General features: G+C 45.1%; 1 protein-coding gene across 1 annotated transcript in view; it reads left to right on the top strand.

Annotated features, from left to right (window-relative positions):
• Window positions 1-1,123: 1,123 nt before the first annotated feature.
• LOC109923798 (adenylate kinase isoenzyme 1-like) overlaps window positions 1,124-14,557 on the top strand; it is a 16,194-nt gene continuing 2,760 nt past the window's right edge. The window contains exons 1-5 of the mRNA XM_048618052.1: window positions 1,124-1,203; window positions 3,663-3,734; window positions 7,070-7,105; window positions 8,165-8,328; window positions 12,117-12,233. Of these exons, the coding sequence (XP_048474009.1) occupies window positions 3,707-3,734; window positions 7,070-7,105; window positions 8,165-8,328; window positions 12,117-12,233 (345 nt within the window). The 5' untranslated portion in view covers window positions 1,124-1,203; window positions 3,663-3,706. The remainder of the gene's footprint in view (window positions 1,204-3,662; window positions 3,735-7,069; window positions 7,106-8,164; window positions 8,329-12,116; window positions 12,234-14,557) is intronic.

Here is a 14,557-nt window from a genome sequence, read left to right as displayed (position 1 = left end):
GTTAACGTTTCGAATCCAGTGAGTTCTGGAGAAGGGTCACCAGACCTGAACCGTTAACTCTGTTTCTCTCTCCACAGATGCTGCCAGACCTGCTGAGTTTTTCAGCAGTTTCCGTTTTAGTCTCAAACACCCTCTCCCCAGGTCAGAAAACAGTCTGTCTATGTCATTCTAGAATCAAGAAATAACACTTAAAACGGGTTTCCCATCATATTCCTGCTGCCTGCAACATTGTGGATTACAATTTTCGCTGCACACAATCTCTCATTCCAAATCCTGTGTAAAACCTTTGCAAAGTGTCACAGACTTAAAGGGATGAGAAATGTGTCAGAAATCTATCAGAAACCGTGAGGTAGTCACACCCTCGGAGCTCTCTGAATGTTCTTTCTCATATGGCCAAGCCATTGACCTTGAGGATAACCTCGCTGAATGCAGCACTGATGGACTGCAGCATTGTTGGGAAAATGCACATTCCTTCACCATTGACATCAGTGAGGTTCCTTTGTAGGAGGCTTTTACCCAAACGATTCTCTATGACAGTACAACATGGATTCACATCGCTGGCACTTACTGTTGGAGACCTCGAACAGATCAGTACTAAGAGACACCCTTTTTGTGTAAAGCTCTCTATCAAACACAGGCAAAGAAAAGCTCATTGGGGTGAATGCATGAAGCAAATTCACTACACTCCTGCCATTGACTGTGACCTGCTTCCAACTCTGGTCTTGTTCATTCTAACTTCTACTTTCTCAATGAAGTTGATGGATTAAACTAGAACAACTCAACGCTTCCAACCCAGATGTAAATGCAAGAATGTTTTAATTGTTTAATGTTAATTTTTTAAAAAATTTATTACCAGACAACTCTACATTGTCAGGCATCAGTCTGCTTTAATGGGAGCTAACCCTCTCCATCCAACCTCTGTCATTGAAGAGTGTTAACACTTGAGATCGGATCCAACGGCTGCGATGGCTTCTGTAGTCGGATAGCTGGTGTTTTTTTTTGTGTGCGCAGTGGGTTTCTCAGAACAGCCAGGAGGGAGAGGTTCTGAGGTTTTGTCACTTCCTGCCTTTCCTTCAGCAGGAGAGAATTATCCTCCTATGTTGAAGTTCTCTCTTTGTCCTCCTGTGTTGGAAACAGCCTGCCCTGCTGGTACATTCGGAAGCTTTGTTCCAGGAGCTCCGGCCCGAACAAGTATCTCTCTAAGTACAGTCAGATTTTTACACGTCCTGACCTGATGAGTCACCTCTCCAGCTGAAGGCAGATCGTGGGGGGGAATGGAACGATCTCTGGCCCTTTTACTTAAGGCAATCAGCTTTCTAAATGCTGCAATTATTCATTTGAAATGGCTCCCCCTTTCAGGCCTGTTCAGGCAGGAAACTTGCTTTAACACCTTAGAAAGACTCACTCTGTTGCCTGCGTCCTAAAACTCTCCATTTTGTGACTCCAGGCAGCTCAGTTCAATGGAAACAGTCACTGAATTGCAGAAATGTAGCTGTGCAGCCAGAGGCCATTCAGCCCATGGTGCCTGCACTGCCTCTTCGCATGACCATCATTCCCTTGTGCCAACCTCCTGCCTTCTCCTCACACCCCCTGCACACCATTTCGATCTAAATAACCACCCAGTGTCCCTCTTGAAATGCCTCCATTGTACCTGCCTCTTCCACATTCCACATCCTAACTACTAGCTGTGGGAAAATATTTTTTCTCACCTGCTTTTGCCTTTCATTGGAAATCAGTTTAAATCTGTGTCTATCATTCTTCATCTTCTATGAGCAGGAACAGCTTCTCCCTATCTATTCAGCCTGCTCATGATTTGGAAAATCTGTACTAAATACCATCTCAGCCTTCTTCTCTCCAAGGAGAACAGTCCCAACCTCTTTAATTCATCCTCATCACCACATTTTCTTGTTCCTAGTTTGTAAATTCTTGTAAATCGCCTCAAATATGTCTCTCTTTTCCATATGTTCACGCCTTTTCTATAATGTGGTGTCCAGAGCTATACGTAATACTCCAGCTGTCTTGTGTCTTGTACACATTCACCATCACCTCTTGTACTCTATGCCCCTATTAATAAAGTTTATTAATAAACTGTATGTATTATTAAATGTTTCTTCACCTTTCCTGCCACCTTCAATGATCTGTGCACATATGCCCCCAACTCCCACTGCTCCTGCACCTCCTTTACAATTGTACCCCGACTTCTTATTGTCTTCTTTCAAGCAAAATGCATCACCTCAAACTTCTGTGCACTGAGCCTTACCTCCATCAGTCTGTGACCCACTGTGATCTCCATCTTGGAGACTTTAATGTAATTTCCCACATACCAATTGCTACTCTCAGCTTAAAACCCTCCAATATCCAATGACACTTTTGTAACAAGAGAGAAAATCTCCCGAATCATACAAAACCAGAGCAGGAATGTCTGCAGCCTCTCTGTTTGTCTGTAACCTGTTCTGGCTGAGGGTCACACTCACCCAATATTACAGAAATCTATCTCCTAGTTACCAAGGTGGCCAATTAATTCAATCCATTAAGTATCAGGTTTAAATGAAATTATCCATCACCAGGTCCTTTAACAAACACAATGATTGGAATATTATTAAAACAAAACACAATCACTTGAGAGGCAATCATTGGTTAAGGTACACAGTCAGTAATATGAAAGTATGATTGTTTATCTCTCTAAATATATCTATCTCTTAAGAAAGGGAGAGGACAATGTTTGACTTTTTTTAACATTTAAAGACATCAAGAGGTTTGGGGAGAAAGCGGGAACAGGGGACTGAGTTAGATGGTCAGCCATGATCATATCCAATGGGGTAGCAGACTCAAAGGGCTAAATAGCCTAATTCTGCTCCTAGCTGTGATATTTCTAAATAACCCAAAGCATGCACAAATGCACACCCTTCAGGAAAAGAGAGAGAAAGAAACAGATTTTTCTGCGTCTGGGGTTAAAATAAAAACACTTTGCCAAATGGGGAAGGCAAAAGGATAAAGTGTAGAAAAAGCAAGACAAAATCGAGTGCTGGAAATCTGAAATGAGAACCGTAAGTGCCTGAGAAACTTGGTAGGTCTGACAGTTCCAAAGAAATCATGTCAGACTCAAAAGGTTAAGTCTTTTTCCACAGTTGGTGTCAGAGCTGCTGAGTTTCAGTATAACATGTAGAATGCAAGAAGTCTACTGCACTGATATTCCGATTGGTGGAGTCAGGTCAAAATCATGTAAGGTTCTCTCTGGAGTCTTGGCAGACACGGTATGCTCAGGAAACACAATATTGAGAAGTTCCTTCAATCAGTCCCTCAGAAGAGCAAATAGATTTCATCCTGAGCACAACGAGAGGGTTAGTACAGAAACAGAATGATCAGCAGAGCTGCCCTTTCTCTCAGATTTCTTCTTCGCCAACTGATTCCAGATACCAAACCAATTTCCATTAAGTCACTGTTCAAACAGTCCCAGCCCCCAGGACTCAACAGCTGAGGAAGCTGTTATCATCCAACATGTACATTTGGAAAAATACAAGAATAGGTAAGATTTGGTGGAACATGAACCAGGAACAGGCAGGTGGGACTAGTTTAGTTTGGGATTATGGTCAGCATGGACTGGTTGGACCAAAGGGTCTGTTTCCGCACTGTATAACTCTATGACTCTCTGTAATTTCTAGGAAGCCTTGTGAAACAAATCTCCAATGTTGACAGTGACCTTTCAATGACCTCTTTTAAAGAAACATCTTCAGGTATTGCCACAAGACTTGAAATGAATTACTTCAAAACTTAAGCGCTCCAAGAAATATTAAATATGAAGCATCCCTATGATATTTTGGACAGAAATGTACAAATGTGCCCCAGTGCTGGAAGGAACGTTATGGGTTTCGGAAACAAACTCCCCTCTGATTTCCTGTCGGCTGTAACCAGGGAAGAGTTTAAAACTGTTTTAAATCTGTCACACTTTAAATCTTAACATTTGCTATCAGAGTATCTGAGGAAAACAGCAATTTCATGATATTTTTCTGAAATTGAGCCAAAAATCTACAATTACTTTTCATTCACAACCCTCATTAACCAATAGCAGATAGCTATAATTAATTTCTTGTCTACAGTGTCAATACATACACTCCTCCATTACATGCAATATACACATCCCCTACATTATATACTCTATAAATCACCTTACATTACATATACATTATAAATACCTACAGCTCCATGCATTATATACACTATATTTGTACATACATTTCCGTACATTATATGTAGTATGTGCATCTCCCTACAGTATGGATAATATATATTTACAGCTCTGTACATTATACACAGTAAAAATTACTTATATCTCTGTACATTAAATACTATCACACCACGCATTACATCAGTGATGATGTTCCAGAAATACTTGATGAACTGAATGGCTCTTTGCGATGTGCTTAGGTTGTGAAAGGGTGAAATACAAGTTTGTTTTTTCCTTCACTTGTAAATGAAGTGAAATCCTAATTTGGTCTCAGTAAATGGAGAATGTGATGAATTCTAGGGCATATAATAATGTGGGGAGATGTGCCTCTCAGTTATTGAGAGAGCGAGAGAGAGAGAGTGGGGGGAAGGTCCTCTGTCCTGGTTCCCCGTGACCAACCCTTCTGTTCCTTCCATTCCTCGCCCTGGTACTCTCGGCTTTTGTGATGTCGGAATATTTTTTGGCTTCCCTTAGAATTTCACAACAATCATCTTCACCTTTCAGAGAACATACTTTTGTGAGATCATCAATTAAGGTGATCTCAGTAGGACTGGACCCGCTTGCGTCCTTACCCCACTGTCACAGGGCTTTGATTCCATCCCTGAGATAGCACGGTCTACAGTGCCAACACCCGCACCACCCCCCACCCCACCCCCCACCCCCGCCCGCCCCACCACCACCTCCCCAACTCCCCGGCAGCCCTGGGGGGAGGCAGTGGGGAGAGCTGTGAAAAGATGAGGTGAGATTGGCCTTTTGTAGGCAGGAGGCTGTGGATGGAAGGTAAACTGAAACAGGAGGGAGACTTGCCCTGCAGCAGAACAAGGTGGAGGGAAAGGACGGTGTGATGGTTTCAGCAGAATGAGGCATCAAGGAGAGAGAACAATGATAACCCTGCTGGGACAGAGCAGAGTGACTTTGACAGAGTCATGGGAAGGCATCAGGGAATTGACATTTCTTTGGCAATGTTAGTCTGTGGAAGGTCAGCCAGTGACCACGAACTTTCCTACAAAGTGGCTTGGCTCAGTCGAACACTGGTCCCACAGAAAGCCTCACTACGTCACTGATCTCTCCCCCAGCTGTGTTACACTTCCCTCAATGGCACAGTGCATTGTGCAGCACAGGGGGTGATGCCAAGGTCTCCTACTGTTAAGTCACAATGACCAGGAGAGAAAGCAGAAAAAAAGGCCAACGACAGTGATACTGTGGAGGTTACACTCAGTGATTGTAGGAGGATATCAGGAGCCAGAGCAGTAGACAGGAGAGTGGAATGGGGAACTGTAAAAGTGGTGACTCTGTGCAGATCTGTGATGAAGTGAGAGGTAAGTTTTTTTGGGAGGGATGGTGACAAAACCAAGTGATGTTTCCTTGCCCCAAACACAAACAGAAACAAAACTCAAGTGTCTGCTAAGTCCTGAAATCCAGGGGTCTGAGCCCAGGCAGCTCAAGACAGTTATCCACTTAATATTTCCCATACCCTGCGTTCTGGTGTGTTTGACTTCCTTCAGCTGAAGGGAGGCTTTAGATGGTGACGTTCCGGGTTCTGGTGCCCCATTACAGGGTAATTCATCCAAGTTCAGGTAGGAATTTGCAGCTTGAGGTCAATTGGAGGAAATGGCAGTTTTTCCTTGTTTAGTTAGTGTCAGGTTGGAGCGAGAGTTGAACTGGAATTTAAGAACTGGGTTGGTACCTGTTCTAGGCGATGGCCTAGTGGTATTATCGCCGGACTGTTAATCCAGAGACCCAGATAATGTTCTGGGGACCTGGGTTTGAATCCCACCATGGCAGATGGTGGAATTTGAATTCAATAGTACAATAAATATCTGGAATTATGAATCTAATGATGACTGTGAATCCATTGCCAATTGTCAGGAAAAACCCATCTGATTCACTAATGCCCTTTAGGGAAGGAAACTGCCATCCTTACCTGGTCTGGCCTACTTGTGACTCCAGATCCACAGCAATGTGGTTGACTCTAGATCCACAGCAATGTGGTTGACTCTTAACTGCCCCTGGGCAATTAGGGATGGGAAATAAATGCTGCCTGGTCAGCGATGCCCTCATCCCATAAATGAATAAAGGGGAAAAAAAAAAATCATCATCAATAGGGCTGGGCACCAGGGAGCACCCTAAAGCTCTCTGAAATACCTGTGACACTGGTGATGTCGGAAGCTATGGCAACCAGTTTACAAGCAGGGAGCTCCTTGTTTTAACAATATTCTTTACAACTGGGGAGATCTCCACACTTTTTAGGGGAATCTTTGAAATTCACCTGAGAGGGCAGACAGGTCTCATTTTCACATCTCTCCTGAAAGGTGGCACTTCCAGCATGTGGCACTCCCTCAGCACTGACCCTCTGACAGCGCAGCACTCCCTCAGCACTGACCCTCCGACAGTGCGGCACTCCCTCAGCACTGTATTGAGGATGTTTGCCTGGATTTTTACACATACGACTCTGGTGTGGGATTCGAACCAACTGTCTGCTGGTTCTAGAGGTGTCAGTGCTAACCACTGAGCCAAGGCTGACAGCGTGTCCCAAGTGGGAGCAGGAGTGAATTGGGAAACGATGGATCATGTTCCTCACTGCTTCACAACATTCTTGGGATTAATGACTCAGAGCCTCCCCCTGGTGGCCAGCTACAGTCCATCCTACTGCTCCCTCGATTTCCTCAGTTCAGACCATGCTTGGGTCTCACAAGCTGGAACCATGGACCAGGGGACATTTCAGTGACTGAGGGTCCCATTCTGTAAGTAACCACAAGGTACAAGTGGGAATTCCAAACAAGTGAAGAAATTGCACCTGTGAACAGTGTTTTAACCTTGAAATTCTAAACATTTCTTTTACAGAAAAGCTGAAAGTCACCAAAATTATCTTTGTAATTGGTGAGTAAAATAATCTTCCTTTGGAATGTCGTGTAAAGGTTTAATAGATTATAATCAGAAAGTAGCAATGTGTCTTGAATAAATATTAGGATTTCCCATTTCAAAACCTCAGCCAGATTTTACAGAGGGATTCAAAATTAATAAGTGTTTTGTTTGATAAAGGAAAACTCTTTCACATGTTTATTGGGACCAAAACAATTGATCCATGTAACAGAAGGAAGATGGGATAACCTTGTTTTTCCTCAGTGAGTCCTTGTGATCTGAAAATTGGTCCCTGAGTGGGTGAGGGAAACAGATTCAATCAGAACTTTCAAAAGAGAAAATCCGTGACCAGGAGTAATTTTTAGGGCAATGGGGAAAGATCGAGGGAGTGAGGCTTTTAAGATAAACTACACCCGAGAGACAGTCTGGTCACAGTGGGTTGGAGAGCCACTTCTGGACTGTTTCATACATATTAGAACAAGGAAGGTTCTGTGCAGTTTTAGTGATGCTTCCCCAATGTATTCACTGCCCTCTCATCTTCTACCATTTACAAACCTCCAGTGGATCCAGGATTCCTTTGTTTGTGTCTTCCTCATCTTTACTGACTTACATGTGCAACTGTCCAGCCACACCTCCAAATTCTCCCTCCTGTCTTCAAATCTATTCATGGCCATACCTCTCCCTATCTGTGTCACCCCCTCCAGCCCCACAATTCCCCTGAATCAGGTGAATTCATCTAATCCTCGCCTCTTGTTGTTCCCCGTGTTTGGTCTCTCCTCCCCGGCAGCCGTGTTGCCTGAGCCCCAGGCTTGCGCACTCGCTCCCGAAAGGCATCCACTTTCCCATCATTTCTTCCTTCAGTTGCAACTGAAGAGTTGACCTCCCTGGTCACACAGTGTTGGCACCTCCCCTCGTGCCGAGCTTTATTTGCTGACCATGCCCTGCAAAGTGCCCAGTTATCCTCGAGACATGAGAGAAATGTGACTTGTGCTAATCCCCACACTGCAAGGAGGGAGAGGGAGGAAGTGTTGTAGGAGAGGCTGTTCCCTGACTGATTGTGATGGTCTGCACTTTTAGGGGGCCCAGGCTCTGGTAAAGGCAGTCAGTGCGAGAAAATGATGGAGAAATATGGCTTCACACATCTGTCGACAGGAAATCTCCTGCGGAAAGAGATCAGCAATGAAACAGAGCGAGGAAACAAGATCAAGAAGATTATGCTTGAAGGAGGCCTGGTGCCTTTGGTGAGTGGTTCTAATCCTTAATCTCTAACCTCTGCTGTTAAAGTCATAGGGCCATAGGGTCAGAGAGTCATTGGTTCATAGGGTCATAGAGTCATAAGGTCACAGAGCATGGCCACAGGCCCTTCAGTGAGTGCTCTAACCTCTGCTGTTGCTAAATTGATGGGCGATAGAAAGACAAGTTGGAGAGTATGTTGCAAAGAGGTTATATATGGAGGTTACAAAAAGAGCATTTATCTAAATGTTGTGAGTCATAGAGTCATACAGCATGGAAGTAGGCTCTTTGGCCCAACTTGTCCACACTAACCAGGTTTCCTAAACTGAACTGGTCCCATTTGCCTACATTTGGTCCATATCCCTCTACACCTTTCCTATCCATGTAGCTGTCCAAATGTCTCTTCAGTTCTGGAGATTGGAGAGCTCTGATACACAGAGGTAGATGGGTGTCCTTGTGTATGATTCACCAAAACCTAGTTAGCGGGTATAATTCAGGAGGCTAATAGAATGTTATAATTTATTGTGAGGGTACAAGAGTAGGGATGTCATGGTGAGAGTGTTTCTGGAGGACAGTGTACAGTATTGGTTACTTTTCTTCAGGGAATTGGGGGCAGCTCAGAGGACGTTACCTAGACCAAACAGATTGTCTTATGAGGAAGGGTCAGACAGACTAGGCTTGAATCGACTGGAGTTGAGCAACTTAGTTGAAAAATTTAAGATCCTGAGAGACCCTGTCAGATACGATGTGAAAAGCCAGGGCTCCCTGTTTTACAATAAAGGGCTGCCCATTAAAGATGGAGATGAGAAGAAACTTTGAATCTTTGGAACTCTTCCTCTAAGGCAGAGGAAGCAGAGTCTTTGAATATTTTGAAGGTAGAAGCAGGTAAATTCTTGATGAGGAAGGAGGCGAAAGAGGGCAGACAGGAATGTGGAGTAATCAGATCAGTCATGATCTTACTGAACGGTGGAGCAGGTGAGGAGGGGTTTCATGCCCTCCTCTCGCTCCTTGCCCCTCAGCGGGTTAGAGGGGCTGAGCGGTCTGATAGCATCGACAGACACTCTGCCTTCCCTCTGCATGTCACCCTCCATCTCTCACAGAGTCAGACTGACCTTAGATTGGTTATTGCCTAGAATCTTCATTTTTATTAGTATCTCATTCCCTGGATTTGTTACTGCCCCCTTTCCTGAATAATTGCCTTCTCGGTCCCCTTTACAACAGTTTAAATAATTGAAACACAGGGGTTCCAATACCTCTCCTGAAAAACTCCCCCATTTCCATTGTCCTATTCAACCCCACTCTTTCCCCACAAGAGGTGGGATAGCACAGTGGCTCAGTGGTTAGCACTGCTGCCTCACAGCCCCAGGGCCCTAGGTTCAATCCCACCCTCAGGTGACTGTCTATGTGGAGTTTGCACATTCTCCCCATGTCTGCACAGGTTTCCTCCCATAGCCCAAACACATGCAGACTAGGGTGGATTGGCCATGCTAAATTGTTCATAAAATCCAGGGATATGCAAGTTACGTGATTAGCCATGGGAAAGGTAGGGTTACAGGGATAAGGTAGGGAGGGTGGGTCTGGATGGGATGCAGTTTGGAGCATTGGTGTAGACTTGACAGGTTGAATGGCCCACTTCCACACTATAGGAATTCTATAAATTCACACAGCCAGAGTTGTATCATTATCAATGCCCAGATTCAATCTCTTGACATTGTTTTGAAATGGATTTATTTCCTTTCCCATTCAAGAGTCATAGACACTGAACCCCCCCCCCTCTCCTGTTCCACCGTGCTCGCTCCCCCAAACCTCGATTGGACAATTTCCCAGCTCCCAGGGATATCACCAGCTCCAAGTGAGAGTTGAAGATTTGAGAGAGGTCCAGCTTCCTCACCTGGAAAGTTACCCAGGATGTGTGGGACTGTACAAGTAACCCCCACAACCCCAAAGCCTCCAGCACTCCTCTCCCCACTCGCACCATACCTTTCAATTATCCTCCCAATACTTGGATCCTGTCATTCCCCAACATCCCAATTCTCTGTCCCTCTTTCTTGACCTCAGCAGTTAGCTCCTATCCTTCAGGTAAATCCCCTCATTGACACTCATTCACCAGTGGGCTGTAAAACTATTTAAATATCCCATCACTGATGATTGTTCGGGAAGACAGCAACTAGTGCTATAGAAAGGGAATGTGGCCTGATGGCCTTATCCAATGATGGGGAGTCTGACACTGGGACATGCTGCGCAGTTGGGAAGAGACCTGGCTTGGAAATCCTGTGGTGATCTAGTGGATCCTTGATCGTAGTGTTAACAGGTGAAAGGCTGACAGCAGCTGCTGCTTCCTCAGGACTTGTGCCTTGTCTTTGAAACAAACTTATTTTGCCCCACTCCCTGCACAAGTCTGAGATAACAAGGTGTAGGGCCGAAACATCAGCCTTCCTGCTCCTCTGATGCTGCTTGGCCTGCTGCGTTCATCCAGCTCTACACGTTGTTATCTCAGATTCTCCAGCATCTGCAGTGCCTACTATCCCTGCACAAGTGTGTTAGCTGCACATTCTGGGCATTCTCAGAGGAAGAAGGCATGAAACCACTTCAAGCTGCTCACACTTAGCCTTGCCAATAGAGATTGGGGGACACTGCATACATTTTCAATCAACCTGTAGGTTTCATCCTTTTTCATTGCAGGCAAACTGAGAGCATAGCACCAGGGGAAGGCTGTTTCACCCTCAAACCAAGCTGTCACCCAATTATCCTCTGTCCCTGAGGCTCCACCTCCTGCTTTGGGTTCCTCCACCCTTGTTCCCCTCATGATCCCCATCTCAGTTTTGAACATAGAACATAGAACAGTACAGCACAGTACAGGCCCTTCGGCCCATGATGTTGTGCCGGCCTATTATCCCACTAAGATCAAACTACCCTGCAAACCCTACAATATAATATTATACTGTCATTTTATTTATCCACCATCAGCTGGGGAGTGGGGAGACAGTTCCAGAATCCTTTTTGGGTGGTGAATTCCTGACTCTATCATTAAGGATCTGTTCTTGTTCTGGATTCCCCCTGAAGGCACAGACTTCCTGATTGGGCTACGGTCTGTGAGGGTCAGCCTCAGATTTAATCTCCAGCCCTCCATTCTCTGAGATGGTAGCAGCTGAGACAAGTAGGCCGTCTGTTTGTTCCAGCAAAGTCACTGGTTCATTTTAACCCATCTGACATGTGCTGACCAATCATTGCTGGAGCTGTTTCTCTAGGAGATTGTATCTGAGGGTCTTCCTCATGTCAGTGTTTGACCTGCCTTTCATTCATTCTCTCATTCGACCCCAGCTCATTTATTTCAAAGTACAGGTGAAGAATGAAGTATAAAAAGTATAAATGCCACAAAGTGACATTTCTCACTTGCTGCTTCCCCAGCTGTTTATTTCCTGATATAACTTAACAAGACCCAGCACCAAATGCTGCCTTTCAGAGTTTGAGCTTCTCCAGAAGACAATGTAGAAAATCTCTAAGGGAAAGGGCAAGGCAGTGGCATCAGGCACTGGCACGGGATGAGATGGGGCTGGCTTCCTCTGTTGCTAAAGGAAAAAATGTTGTTTTTCATTTTCTTTCAATATTTCTACATAACTACAAAAATATCAGGAATGCGAAAGCAGGAAATAGGAAAAATTAAGAATAGATATATCTCCTCCACAGGGCAGAAGATACCGTTAATTGTAGCAATCACTTCCTAGTCACTGGGAACTGACATTACCCACCACATTTGTCTCCAATTTTATTTGAACTTGTGTTTTTTTTAATTCAGGGAACGACCTTAGAGATTCTGAAGGATGCAATGTTGGAAAACCTGCAGGAGACCAAGGGCTTCATGATAGATGGATACCCTCGAACTTTAAAACAGGCTGAAGCCTTCGATAAATCTGTAAGTCTGTACGTCTGTAAGTCTGTACGTCTGTACGTCTGTAAGTCTGTACGTCTGTATGTCTGTACGTCTGTATGTCTGTACGTCTGTATGTCTGTACGTCTGTAAGTCTGTAAGCCCAGTCACCGTCAATATTCACAGAAACACAGAGACATAGAAACGTAGAAGACAGGAACAGGAGGAGGCCGTTCGGCCCTTCGAGCCTGCTCTGCCATTCTTCATGATCATGGCTAATTGTCCAACTCAATAGCCTAATCCTGCTTTCTCCCCATAACCTTTGATCCCATTCGCCCCAAGTGCTATATCAAGCCGCCTCTTGAATACATTCAATGTTTTGGCATCAACTACTTCCTGTGGTAATGAATTCCAGAGGCTCACCACTCTCTGGGTGAAGAAATGTCTCCTCATCTCCGTCCTAAATGCTCTACCCCGAATCCTCAGACTGTGACCCCTGGTTCTGGACACACCCACCATCAGGAACATCCTCCCTGCATCTACCCTGTCCCCAGCCCTGTTAGAATTTTAAGTCTCTATGAGACTCCCTCCTCATTCGTCTGAACTCCAGTGAAAACAATCCTAACCTAGTCAATCTCTCCTCATACGTCAGACCCGCCATCGCTGGAATCAGCCTGGTAAACCTTTGCTGCACTCCCTTGAGAGCAAGAGCATCCTTCCTCAGAAAAAGGAGACCAAAACTGCGCACAATATTCTAGGTGTGGCCTCACCAAGGCCCTGTATAACTGCACCAACATATCCCTGCTCTTGTACTCGAAACCTCTCACAATGAAGGCCAACATACCATTGCCTTCTTTACCGCCTGCTGCACCTGCATGTTTACCTTCAGCGACTGGTGCACAAGGACACCCAGGTCCTGCTGCACACTCCCCTCTCCCAATTCACAGCCATTCAGGTAGTAATCTGCTTTCATGTTTTTGCTTCCAAAGAGCAAAGTCCTGTAAATGCGGAAATCTGTCCATTTCAAGAAAAGACCATGGTGATCCTGGGGGCTGTGGAGAGAAGCAGAATGAACATTTCAGGCAGGGCTGACCTCTCTATAGAACTGAGGCAAGGTTGAAATGTCACAGGCTGTGACCCAGCGGAAGGGACAGCAAGAACAGAAGGGAATCTTGTATGATGGGCAGGACAGGAGAAATCCATTTTCATGGTTGAAAGGCCAACACAGAGTGGTTCTCAATAGACCAAGAAAACGCTCCCAGTCAAAGTGCAAACCTGGGTGGATGAAATTCTTTAAAAATCCTTGTGTATTTATCTGTAGGTCTACACTGATGTGTCTATGTGTTGGTCTGGACTGGGTGGATCTATGTATGTCTGTATGGTGCTGAGCATGGAGATGAGTTGTATTGTGTCCGTGTATAATCATGTGTCATTGTCCATCCAGCTGTGTGTGTGTCTCCTGTGCTTAAATATACAAGTGTCTGTTTTTGAGTATATGCCTCTGTGCTCAAGTGCTCAGTTTAAAATAACACAGCTATTTGAGAAAAATAAATTCCTGTGATGTATCCACTGGAATCTAGCTCTTGATGTGGAATGGGAAAGATGCTGGGGATGTTGCACTCAGGTGCCTCAATTCTGATATTCTGACATCTCAATGGATCTGTCTACTTCCATAGTGTGCCGGCCTCAATCCTCACTCAATTTGCGCCCTGACTGAAACCATTCACAAAACCACGTTCCAGTCACTAACAATGAGACATTTCCAGAGCGAAGAAAATCACCAAACACAATGTATCCTCGATTTAGAGATAGTAAGAACTGCAGATGCTGGAGTCTGAGATAACACAGTGTGGAGCTGGATGAACACAGCAGGCCAGGCAGCATCAGAGGAGCAGGAAAGCTGACGTATCTGAAGAAATTTCTTAGAAGGCTCCCAACCCAAAACGTCATCTTTCCTGCTCCTCTGATGCTGCCTGGCCTGCTGTGTCCCTCCAGCTCCACGCTGTATCCTCTATTCAAATAAGTTCAAACTGGAACACTGAATGACAGTATAAAAACAACATCCGCATTTGTGAAATTGCCTCTTCAGTTTCATTCCTGTCCTAGTGCAGCTCAGGGAGTACCACAGCCTCATGGTCCATAAATAAACAGTGCCGCATTGTTGGAGGGTCAATGCTGAGGGAGTGCCACACTGTCAGAGGGTCAGTGCTGAGGGAGTGGGCACTGTTGGAGGGTCAGTACTGAGGGAGTGGGCACTGTCGGAGGGTCAGTACTGAGGGAGCGCCGCATTGTCAGAGAGTCAGCACTGAGGGAGTGCTGCACTGTCGGAGGGTCAGTACTGAGGGAGCGCCGCACTGTCGGAGGGTCAG

Source organism: Rhincodon typus, chromosome 38, assembly GCF_021869965.1.
Source record: "Rhincodon typus isolate 14 chromosome 38, sRhiTyp1.1, whole genome shotgun sequence".
NCBI lineage: Eukaryota > Metazoa > Chordata > Chondrichthyes > Orectolobiformes > Rhincodontidae > Rhincodon > Rhincodon typus.
The sequence above is the reverse complement of the archived record's forward strand: the minus strand, read 5'-3'. Positions and strand labels throughout refer to the sequence as shown.